This window comes from Labrus bergylta, chromosome 8 (assembly GCF_963930695.1).
Source record: "Labrus bergylta chromosome 8, fLabBer1.1, whole genome shotgun sequence".
Classification (NCBI taxonomy): Eukaryota; Metazoa; Chordata; class Actinopteri; order Labriformes; family Labridae; genus Labrus; species Labrus bergylta.
Window position 1 is genome coordinate 32243731 of NC_089202.1, and position 11139 is coordinate 32254869.

At 43.2% G+C, this 11139-nt stretch overlaps 1 protein-coding gene across 1 annotated transcript; it reads right to left on the minus strand.

The window, feature by feature from the left end:
- Nucleotides 1-393: 393 nt before the first annotated feature.
- On the minus strand, nucleotides 394-10726 carry cpne4a (copine IVa; the record flags this gene model as incomplete). Its single annotated transcript, XM_020659412.3, is given in 3 exon segments — nucleotides 394-4859; nucleotides 8310-8546; nucleotides 10593-10726. Coding segments are annotated over 3 exon segments (503 nt in total), but the record flags the coding sequence as incomplete, so codon positions are not given.
- Nucleotides 10727-11139: the final 413 nt, after the last annotated feature.

Genomic DNA, 11139 nt, shown 5'->3' on the forward strand with positions numbered 1-11139 from the left:
TTGAATTGCTGGTGACGCTTTTCTAGCCACGCGTCTCGGTGTGATTGGCCCTTAGCTTACGACCTCGAATAAGAGTAGAATATCAGTTAACGTTAAGACTTGAACATCTCTCTGTGTCAGAGCATCAGTCTGATTCTCTACTGAATCAGTACTGCTAACGCTAGCAGCTATACTATGTAGCACTTTATGCTATTATTAGCAGCTCTTATGAATCTGCCTTGAAGCTAACATTGGTAGCTCCGTTATATCAGCGTTTAAGCTAATGTTAGCAGCTCTGACTGCTCTGGATCTACGTAAATAACAACCCAACAAACATTCTTCTGGAACGTGTCTTTGTTGATTGCTTTCATTTTGTCTGCTGTGATTGAAGGAAACATGACCAAGAACACTCTCTGAGGTTATTGATAAAACTTTTAATATCATAAGTCATTGTCATTGTTTTGCACACAATACTGCATGTTAACACAACAATAAGTCACATGACCCGACGCCTGCCGTCCTCTCTGTCTCTCCTTGAGCCCGCAGCTGCTGCTTCATGATCCCATCAGTCCAAAGAAAAGATGGAGGATGTAGCTACACAAAGGTTTTCTTTAGGTGCTGATTTAAAGGGACAGTTGTGTGAGGTTCTTGTTAACGTGTGCGTGGCCCCTTTAAGTCTATCCTCTGAAAATAACTCTGTGAGTCATGACTGTCTACAATGGGTGTAACACCTGAGTCCCACTGTCTGTGATGTTTTCACAGTTTTCAGAGTCCTATCTTCACTTTGTTTACATCGCCAGGACAGCCGGCTGACTCCTCCCCTCGTGTATAAAAGTTGTTTAATTGAGGGACTAGAGAAAAGAAGAGTAACATACTGTACTCACTGCTTAACTGTGTTTCTAGATCACGCTCATTTCAGGTAAATTTACATGCAGTGTGAAGATACCAGCATAATAAAGATCACTAGCATTAGCATGCTAACACAACAATGCAGCGCAAGTTGTTTTTGGTTTCATGCTGGTGCTCAAGGACGACATCTGCTGGATCAAAACATCACATATAAAGCCTTTAAAGAGAGACTGGCCTGAGCAGGTACAGAAGCTCAGCTAGAGCGCTCTGCAGACGGGTCTAATTTAGCTAATTTGAAGAAAAACAGAGCCAAAGAATGCAGGAATAAATGCACGCTATATTAATATAATTCACAGCTCTTTACTTCATGAAAAAGCCACTTTCTTTTAACAAGTGTGTAATGATGAGCTAAACACCAACTTTCAAGACAAACTTCCTTTCAGCTTTTCTGGTCCAACTTAATTTGCGAAACATTAAAGAAGGTCTGTATAAATGTTAGCTTCCATGTGGGCGGGGAGCTCGGGTGGTGAGACCTGCAGACTGCAGGCATGTGGATGCCGCTGGTCCTGAAGTCCTGTTTTTACCAAGTCCCATAGCTCTCTTGGTTCGAGTATATGAGCTCAGAGTTTATGAGGAACGCATATGTGGTGTGATGATGTCAGGCTAAAACAAAGTGGCTTGCTTGTGGAAACTAAAGCGCTGAGATTTATTTATTTTTTGACTTTTTACACCTATATTTTAGAGACTACATGCAGAGCTGTATAGCCCAGCTCTCATGTCGGTCTCTCCTTAAAGGGGCGGAGCTAACCAACGTCTCCTCTGGATAATATACCTACTCCTGACAAGTACCTCAAACAACCACCCTTCAAAAATACAGAACTATCCCTTTAAAATGAAATCTCAACATTGCTAGACTTTTACAATGCAGGGACACAAGAAGTCCTCATTTCATGTTTCCTTGTTGAGCAGCTTGAATTAACGCTGGCTGTTTATTAAACCGTGTTGTGCTAAATGTTCCTCTCTTTTGGTTTGAAATCAATGTGAGATTTTCTAGAGAAAAAATGATTTCTAGAATGATTTGTTTCACTTAAATGGAAGGTCATGAAGATGTGAAGAACTTCTTCAGCTTTAGTTTTCAAAAAGAAAAGAGGAAATGTCTAGAGAAGAAATAATCTCAACGTGTGGTTGGCTCCTTGAAATACTGAATTTCAAAATGAGGTGTTCAGAGACGCAGACGGGACGGGGCGGGGCAGGCGCCGAGGCACAAAAATGTCCAAAAATCTAAAAGATCTAAAAACTCTCCAAAGACACTCAGGTTGTGCTTTTCAATCTACTCACACATTTCCATTGACGTGAACATGCTTGAGAGTAGAACAGCCCCGTCGTCGGGTAAATTGTAAACATGGTTATTAATCATACCATTCACTAACAGAAACCACAAGGACCCGGGGCGTCCAGCATGGAGATTTGCATGCAAAACAACAGCTCATGCATCTGCCTCGCCTTCAGAAGAACAGGATGCAGACGTCTGGGAAGGCCGCTCGCCTCTTCACCTGGCAGAGATCCAAAATGCTTTACATGTACGAACTTTACGAAATTTTTGCAAAATCTCCATAAACTTTTATAAAAACAAACCAGAAGGGGGGGAGGAGTCATACATTCCTTTATCCACAGTTTCCCTGCACGTCATGCTGTCTGCAGGGAAACAGCGTCTGGATTGGTCAGTGTTGTGTTTGTGTGCTTTTTCATGTCCGTTAAAAACACTCCTGAAGGTCACGATCAGCTCGGCCCCTGAAGGCACCGCATGCACAGCGGATGCTAAAGGTGCTAGCGTTAGCATTTTTACACGTCCTCCTCAGCTTTTAATGACGCTGTTCTTCATTTCCTGTAAACATCGCAGCTTTCTGACTGTTGATTCTTTTAAAAAACAATTCAAAACATGAATGTTTAGACAGGCCGATGGGTAATCAGGTCAACCCAGTGTACCTGCTCATCTATGTTTTATTGTTCCTGGTTATAGCAGGATTTTATATTGTTGTCCATGTCGTACTCATTTTTTATTTTTCTTCTTTCATTGTTTGTATGCTGTTTTTGTGTTTTTTGTTGATGTAAAGCACTTTGTGACCTTTGTCTGCGAAAAGCGCTATATAAATAAACTTTATTATTATTATTATTATTATTTCTATGATGTTCAAAATTATGATAAATATGAAGCCATCATTCTTGAAAAACTAACTTTTCATGAATAGATCCACAAATACAAACACTGTTTTTTAAGACTACCTCGATTTAAGTGACCAGCAAAACACGACCCTGTCCTGAGCTAAATAAAACGCTCGCCACAGACATTTGTGGATCACGTTCCAATTTTTACAGATCTTACACGGCAGAAGTGTTGAAACGTTGCAAGTAAACCAAGAGCCAGTTAAGAGGCTTGCCTTAGCAAAGCTCTCAATTTACCGCTCGATGTTTGTTTTCCGACTCTCACCTGTGGTCATGAGCTTTGAGTAGTGACAGAATAAGATCGAGGATACAAGCGGCTGAAATTGGTTTCCTCTGGAGGGAGTCTGGGCTCAGCGTTAGAGAGAGAGGGAGGGGCTTAGACATTCCTTCACATCAAAATGAGCTAGTTAAAGTGGTTCAACATCTGATAGGATCCTCCTGGTTTCCCCCGTTTGGAGGTTTTCAATGCATGCCCAAATGGGAGGAGACCCAGAAGTAGATCCAGAGCTCCCTGGAGAGATTATATATCCCGACAAACGCCTCAGGATCCACCAGGACGAGCTGGAAAATGTTGCTGGGGGGAGAGGGAAGTCTGGGTTGACCAACTTCGTCTGCTGCCACTGTGACCCGACCTCAGATAACCTGAAGTGACTGATTGACGGATGGTGTACACATTTGTGGATCTATCTAAGCAATAAAATAAGTTTTGCAATAGTGATAGCTCCATACTTTGTGCTAAACTGTATTTTGTAGTAACAAAAAACTGGCACTAGACGGCAGTAGCTACTTTGTAAGCGCTATGGAAACTTTGCAGCTCCAAAGCTTTTCTACGACACATTAAAACAAATGCTTCTCTCTGAAGGGGATGTAAATAACGGAAGGGATTATCTCAGCTAGAACGACCGTGCAGTCAAATGCATTCACCCCAGGGCAAACAAAGGGGTTCATTAAAAAAACACCCTCAGCAAAAGGATGAGCATGTGTTGCACTGCATTCAAACGAAGGCCTGCTCCTGCAGCCGAGGTCAAAAACGCCCCAATCAGAGAACATCCTGTTGATGTGCTTTGGTTCAGGAAGGCCAAGTGCTGAAACAAACGGATTGAGCTCTGAATTCTCACCATCAGAAAGGCTGACTGGCAATGGTAACAAAGAATTAAAAACTCCCTAAATCCAGACATCTCTTACAAATCTGAGGTTTTCTACATTAGCTCACATGCTAGCAGAACGAAGAACCTGATCAGTGTTAGATTGGGCATGCAAACGTCTGGATTTACACATCGCTCGTTGGATTGGCACATTAAAGCGTCTGATCTTGGACCGCTCCTGCAGCCTCGAACGGTAAATCCAGCGTTTGTAGGAGATGTGTTTATATCTGTTACCTCCTATGCTTCCTGTCACTTCCAGCAGCTTCCCATCTTCTACCTTCTAAATAACATCAGTAAATTAAACACTATGCACCTGTTTTGTGACATCAAGTAATTCTGCAGAACTTCCCCTCAGGCTTGTTAATGTGAAATCTGTGTAGAAGCTGCAGGTTTCCTATCATCACATCTGAAATGAGGCATCTCTTTGTGGTAAAATGCTGCACGTAGCACCTTTAACATCCGCTTGGACAAAGAAGACAACACAGTAAACATAGTTCTCAGTCTGTTGGAGGCAGCTGTGGAGGTTCGAGCTCAGGGGCCAAACTGCCTGGAAGACTGGTACTCGCTGGGCACTTTGGGCTTGATGCCCTTGCTGTTGTAGTAGTCGACCACCTGGTTGGGCACCTCTGCTAGCACGCTCTTAGCCAGAGCAGCTGGTGACGCCTGAGGAGGAAGAGGAGGCGGAAGCATCAATCATAATGTACATCTCTGAGAACCTAAAAGGCTTAATATGTGATTTTTCACACTTAAATGTAGAAATCAAGTACATCCTCTGAAAATAACTCTGTGAGTCATGACTGTCTACAATGGGTGTAACACCCGAGTCCCACTGTCTGTGATGTTTTCAGAGTTTTCAGAGTCCTATCTTCACTTTGTTTACATCGCCCGGACGGCCGGCTGACTCCTCCCCTCGTGTATAAAAGTTGTTTAATTGAGGGACTAGAGAAAAGAAGAATAACATACTGTACTCACTGGTTAACTGTGTTTCTAGATCACGCTCATTTCAGGTAAATTTACATGCAGTGTGAAGATACCAGCAGAATAAAGATCGCTAGCATTAGCATGCTAACACAACAATGCAGCGCCAGTTGTTTTGGTTTCATGCTGGTGCTCAAGGGCGACATCTGCTGGATCAAAAAATTTAACTTTAACATATCTACAAACACACACAGGCTGCTCATTAAGTGTTTTAGAAACCAGCGTGGAAATGGCAAACATCCTCGGCTCCTATTCCAAGGACCATCGTAGTAAATATACCATGAGGCATCCACGCTGAGTTTTTTCAATCATCCATCTGCTTTCAGACGGATTTTCTTCCTTCCAGGCGGCCGTCTGTTTCAGATCATTACTGCACGCAGCGACTGCCAAACTGCAGAGTTCCTGCACATCCATCACTGTGAGCTTTAATCAACTTTAATACACTTTCTTATCTCAGCTCTCAAAGTTTCCTCGTATAGAACAGAACGCTCTGAGCAGGAGGTGTTTTTTTAATTCTCACTTTAGGGAATTTTGGACATTAAGAATCTGTGAACATGGCAGCTGAAAACTCTCCCTGTTTGTGTTGCTTCCAGCCCCTTTACAACATCACATCTCAGGATGTAGCTGTCAGATAGACGTGGAATCTGTTCTGGATATTCATCAGTTTGCAGCGATGCTAACGTGTCTGGTAAGAGAGTCAGCACCTCCACACCTGAGAGGAAGTTTCCCTGCTTAGAAATTGTTTGATTTGCCAAAAGCAGGTTCAGTGTTTCAGTGGGTTTTGGGTTCTGAGAGTGATTGGTTCAGAATGACTTTGAAGCAGGTGATGAGGAGGAAGCTGAGCCTGGAGGTGAAACTCCATTTACTGGTTGACCTAATTTCCTAACTCTTACTCTCAGGTTTATGTGAGCAGAAATAACCTGAGGTCGTCGGTGTGTGGAAGAAACCCGACTTGATCAGTGAAAAAAGAGCAGCAGGAATGTGCATGTGGAGAGATTTTGTAAGCTAAACCACCAAGTTAAAAGATTATGGGATTCAGTTCCTATGAACATGCATTATGAACTGATCGTTACATTTTGTTTATTGTCAACTAAAGGAAAGTGATATTGTGCAAAGTGAGAACGAGTTCCAGAGTGCACACTTTTGTAAACGCCATCGCCTGTGTTGTTGTGTAAACTGCAATATGCAGTTCCTCTGAATATGCAGTCCTAGTAGCCGAGACAAATTTCTCCCAAGGGAGACGAATAAAGAAACCTTGACTTGACTTGACTTGACTATGAACATGCTCATTACTTCCAGACAATGGTCACGCGCGAGTAGGTGGACTACAACAACAATGGTGGACTTCCAACATCTGTTTGTTGCTCAAGAGTGTCTGCATGAAGCGTTTGTACTCTGAGAAGAAAAGTGCTGCAAGTCCGTCCTGTCTCCGTGGCAACAGTCTGTTGACAGCGGCCGCTGCATGACCGACACTGCTCCGTTACTTTTTACTGAATGTTTTATATCTCAGATCGTTTATTTCACGATCAGACACGGAGTGAGGAGGATGAGGGAACAAGACACTATCTGTAGGAGACAAAACTACGGGAAATATCAGACATTTGGAAAAGAGGACTGGTGACATAAAAAAAGTTGAAGTTGAAATATTTATAAAAATCGGAGCGGCCGCATAAAAAAAAAGCGGAGCGGTCAGAAAAAAAACACTTGGTTCTGCAGTTTTTCTGCCTGCTGCTGCAAACGCTCTCTACTGAAACACATTTATTCACCAGTTGATCCTTACACTGCATCTGGAACTGAAGCCCGTTGAAGGTCTCTGATTATTTGTTTGGTGTTCGGGTGTTGTGTCAAATCTTTGTGTCTTTGTATCTTGTCTTTAATTTTTACGTTGCAAATGAAGCCGCTGTGATGCAAGACACATTTCAGACTCTGTCCGACAATCGAAGGAACATGTCGTCTGAACGCAACGATTCTGTTTCCAGTGAATAATTCTCATGTGATCAGCCAGCAGACCAAATGATTTGATTGAATAGTAGTAATAGATGCAGAATAGTAAATTGTAGCACAGTGGATATATTCTTTGGTGAGGAGAGTCTTCTTCTTTGTTGGCTCTTGTGGGAGAAAACTCAGACAGCATCTGTGATTGTCTGAAGGTCTGTCAGTGTGAGCGTCTCTCTGCTGTCGGTCATGAACATTTCCTTCTTTTGGATCAAACACAGAAACACTCATTCATCACACAGATTAAACCCTGGGGGGGCAAATATCTGCCGTGCCTGTGAATTGGGACCAAACGGTGAAAATGAATCTCCAGTGTGCAGTCTGTAACCTTCAGACGTGTTACAGAATGAAAATTCATTTGAGAGAAATATAAGATTTCTCTCTTCAGATTGGCGGGCAGATTGCCTCTCCGTCTTCATCCTTAAAGAGTGAAAACTCATTTCTTCAACAACTTCACACTCGCTCCTCGTCCTCCTCCACTTCCCCTCTTTTCTCGGCTTATTACTTTCCATGTACACTCATCCACAATTATTTGAGGGTCACACACAGTTATATATACACACTATATGAAGTTACATCAAGAGTTCATCCTTCAAACTAACACACCATCTGCTGATCACATTTAGAGGAGGTCTCAGCTCTTGAACTTTAAAGTATGTTAAAGAAAAACTTCATATACTCATAAAGCATAACTGAGTGCTTTAAAACAAATCAACAACAAATCAAATAAAATGTGATCTGCAGGCACAACACAGAGTAAGGGTGCAGATAGAAGAGGAAACCTATAAAACCGAATGAAAGCCATATATAAAGTTGGGTTTTTAAAGGTTTTCTCTGACTTATAGACCAAAACAAACACTCTGTTTGGACACGCCCCTTTCCCCCCTCACCTCAGCTAATATATGTTTCAGTAAGGGTGGGTTAAATATTCAGCTTTGCAAGTTGTATGCAGGCCAGAGCCACAGAAAATTAGATTTATTTCTGAATAATGAGCACAGACGAAACCTTGTAAATAGGAAAACAAATAGAGGACCTACCATTGTGCCCTGAGGAACTCCATCGGAGAAAAACAGCAGCAGAGACAACCACTCTGTTTGAATTAAATTCAACTCTTTGTTTTTGTCATTTCAGAAGACTCACATGTTTGAAATTACGGAAGGGGACGAACTGGACGATGTCCCGGAGGCAAGGCTCCCCTTTAGGCGATCGCAGGATCCCGTCGTCACCGTCCAGCATCTGCATGTCGCTGAAGTCTGCGTTTCCTATCCCGACAATGATGACGGACATGGGGAGGTGGGATGCCTGGACGATGGCTTCCCTGGTGTCGGCCATGTCCGTAATGACGCCGTCTGTCAGGATCAGCAGGATGAAGTATTGCTTGAAGACAGAGATACGAGAAGAAGTCAACTTTATTTTGCCTCGATTTTACTTGTTGTCAAATCCAGTCACTCTATCTTTATATCAAATTGTTTTCAGGGCAGTAAAGTAAATATTTCTCATTTTGACAATCACAATCCTTCCTCCAGTGAGAGCTGAGATCCTTTCCAAGTTATTATATTTGATATATCTGAAACATCATGGTTTGGCAGTTTGACTGTCTCAAACAACATAGTGAGAAATAATGAATGCAATACAGCTGAGTTGTTGCAGTAGCTTGTCATATGTTGTCACACTTTTTCTGTCATTTACTCCCAGATTCCCAGATTTCTTTTTGTCATATGTTCCATACAAACCAAAAGAAAAATCCATAAAGTCTCTTCTTGTCCATTTCTCAGCAAAGAAAGAAACAGCAAAATCTAAACATTTTATACCAACTTTACTTTCTGCTTATTCCATCACCAAACACACAACCTTCTCACCACCTTCGTGATCGTGTTCTGAGGTTACCATATTCAATTTCCAGACAGCCTGGACCAAGCCGTCTGAAATTACCTCAGCGGCAGCCTCTTCCGGCCCCTGAGCAAAATGTGTAAGAGTAGGGAATGTTATTATCTGGATATGTGAGAGGAGAGGATGAATTATGAAATGATTTAACCTGTGTGTCAGTATAAAGTTATTTTTACACCAAAAGCAAGGTGAATGTTTTGGGATGTGCAGCCAAACTTGCATCTTGAAGAATAGATTTTTTTTTAATTGGAGTGAGAAGTTCCAGTTTGGAAATTCCACAGAACTTAGATTCTCCTGACATCCTCCATCCTGACATAATCAGAAGCCCCCTAGACCTGGTACTGATCCTATCTAACAGGTCATCAAACTGAGACCTGGTACTGATCCTATCTAACAGGTCATCAAACTGGGACCTGGTACTGATCCTATCTAACAGGTCATCAAACTGAGACCTGGTACTGATCCTATCTAACAGGTCATCAGATTGAGACCTGGTACTGATCCTAGCTAACAGGTCATCAGACTGGGACCTGGTACTGATCCTATCTAACAGGTCATCAGACTGGGACCTGGTACTGATCCTAGCTAACAGGTCATAAAACTGGGACTTGGTACTAATCCTAGCTAACAGGTCATCAGACTGGGACCTGGTACTGATCCTATCTAACAGGTCATCAAACTGGGACCTGGTACTGATCCTAGCTAACAGGTCTTCAAACTGAGACCTGGTTCTGATCCTAGCTAACGGGTCATCAGACTGGGACCTGGTACTGATCCTATCTAACAGGTCATCTGACTGGGACCTGGTACTGATCCTATCTAACAGGTCATCAAACTGGGACCTGGTACTGATCCTAGCTAACAGGTCATCAAACTGGGACCTGGTACTGATCCTATCTAACAGGTCATCAGACTGGGACCTGGTACTGATCCTATCTAACAGGTCATCAGATTGAGACCTGGTACTGATCCTAGCTAACAGGTCATCAGACTGGGACCTGGTACTGATCCTATCTAACAGGTCATCAGACTGGGACCTGGTACTGATCCTAGCTAACAGGTCATAAAACTGGGACTTGGTACTAATCCTAGCTAACAGGTCATCAGACTGGGACCTGGTACTGATCCTATCTAACAGGTCATCAAACTGGGACCTGGTACTGATCCTAGCTAACAGGTCTTCAAACTGAGACCTGGTTCTGATCCTAGCTAACGGGTCATCAGACTGGGACCTGGTACTGATCCTATCTAACAGGTCATCTGACTGGGACCTGGTACTGATCCTATCTAACAGGTCATCAAACTGGGACCTGGTACTGATCCTAGCTAACAGGTCATCAAACTGGGACCTGGTACTGATCCTATCTAACGGGTCATCAGACTGGGACCTGGTTCTGATCCTATCTAACGGGTCATCAGACTGGGACCTGGTTCTGATCATATATAGGATGATGTGAACACTAACAGGATGGAGTGACAGCAGCATGAAGCGTGTGAATTAAGGTTTTCCACCAGATGGATTGTCCCGGCTCTTACCATGGCCTCTTTGGTGTGGACCTCCTGTGAGGCGGAGTTGGCGACCTTCTGGATGATGGGGGCGATATTGGTGGGACCGTAGAGCTGCAGCTTAGGGAGGCAGGCCTGATACGCCTCCACCACGCCCTGGATACCTGACGGGACCCAACAACAGAACACAGGACCGAGTCAGGAAGAAGAAACCAGATAAACACCTGAAGAAACACCAGAGTCTCAAACCGTCCCCACAGAGCGTTCCTCCGGGTCTGAACAGTTTATAACCTTTGATCCTGTTAGAGAGTTTGTTTTCTCCACAAACAGGAAGAACGGAAAAGACTCAGGAGGTCAAGATCACTCCCTGGATGAGTTTAGAGGAATCCCAGCATGCAATCTGATTTAACATCTGAAGGTCACCATCTCCTTCACACACACACACACACACACACACACACACACACACACACACACACACACACACACACACATACACACACACACACACACACACACACACACACACACAGACACACACACAGAAACACACACACACACACACACACACACACAC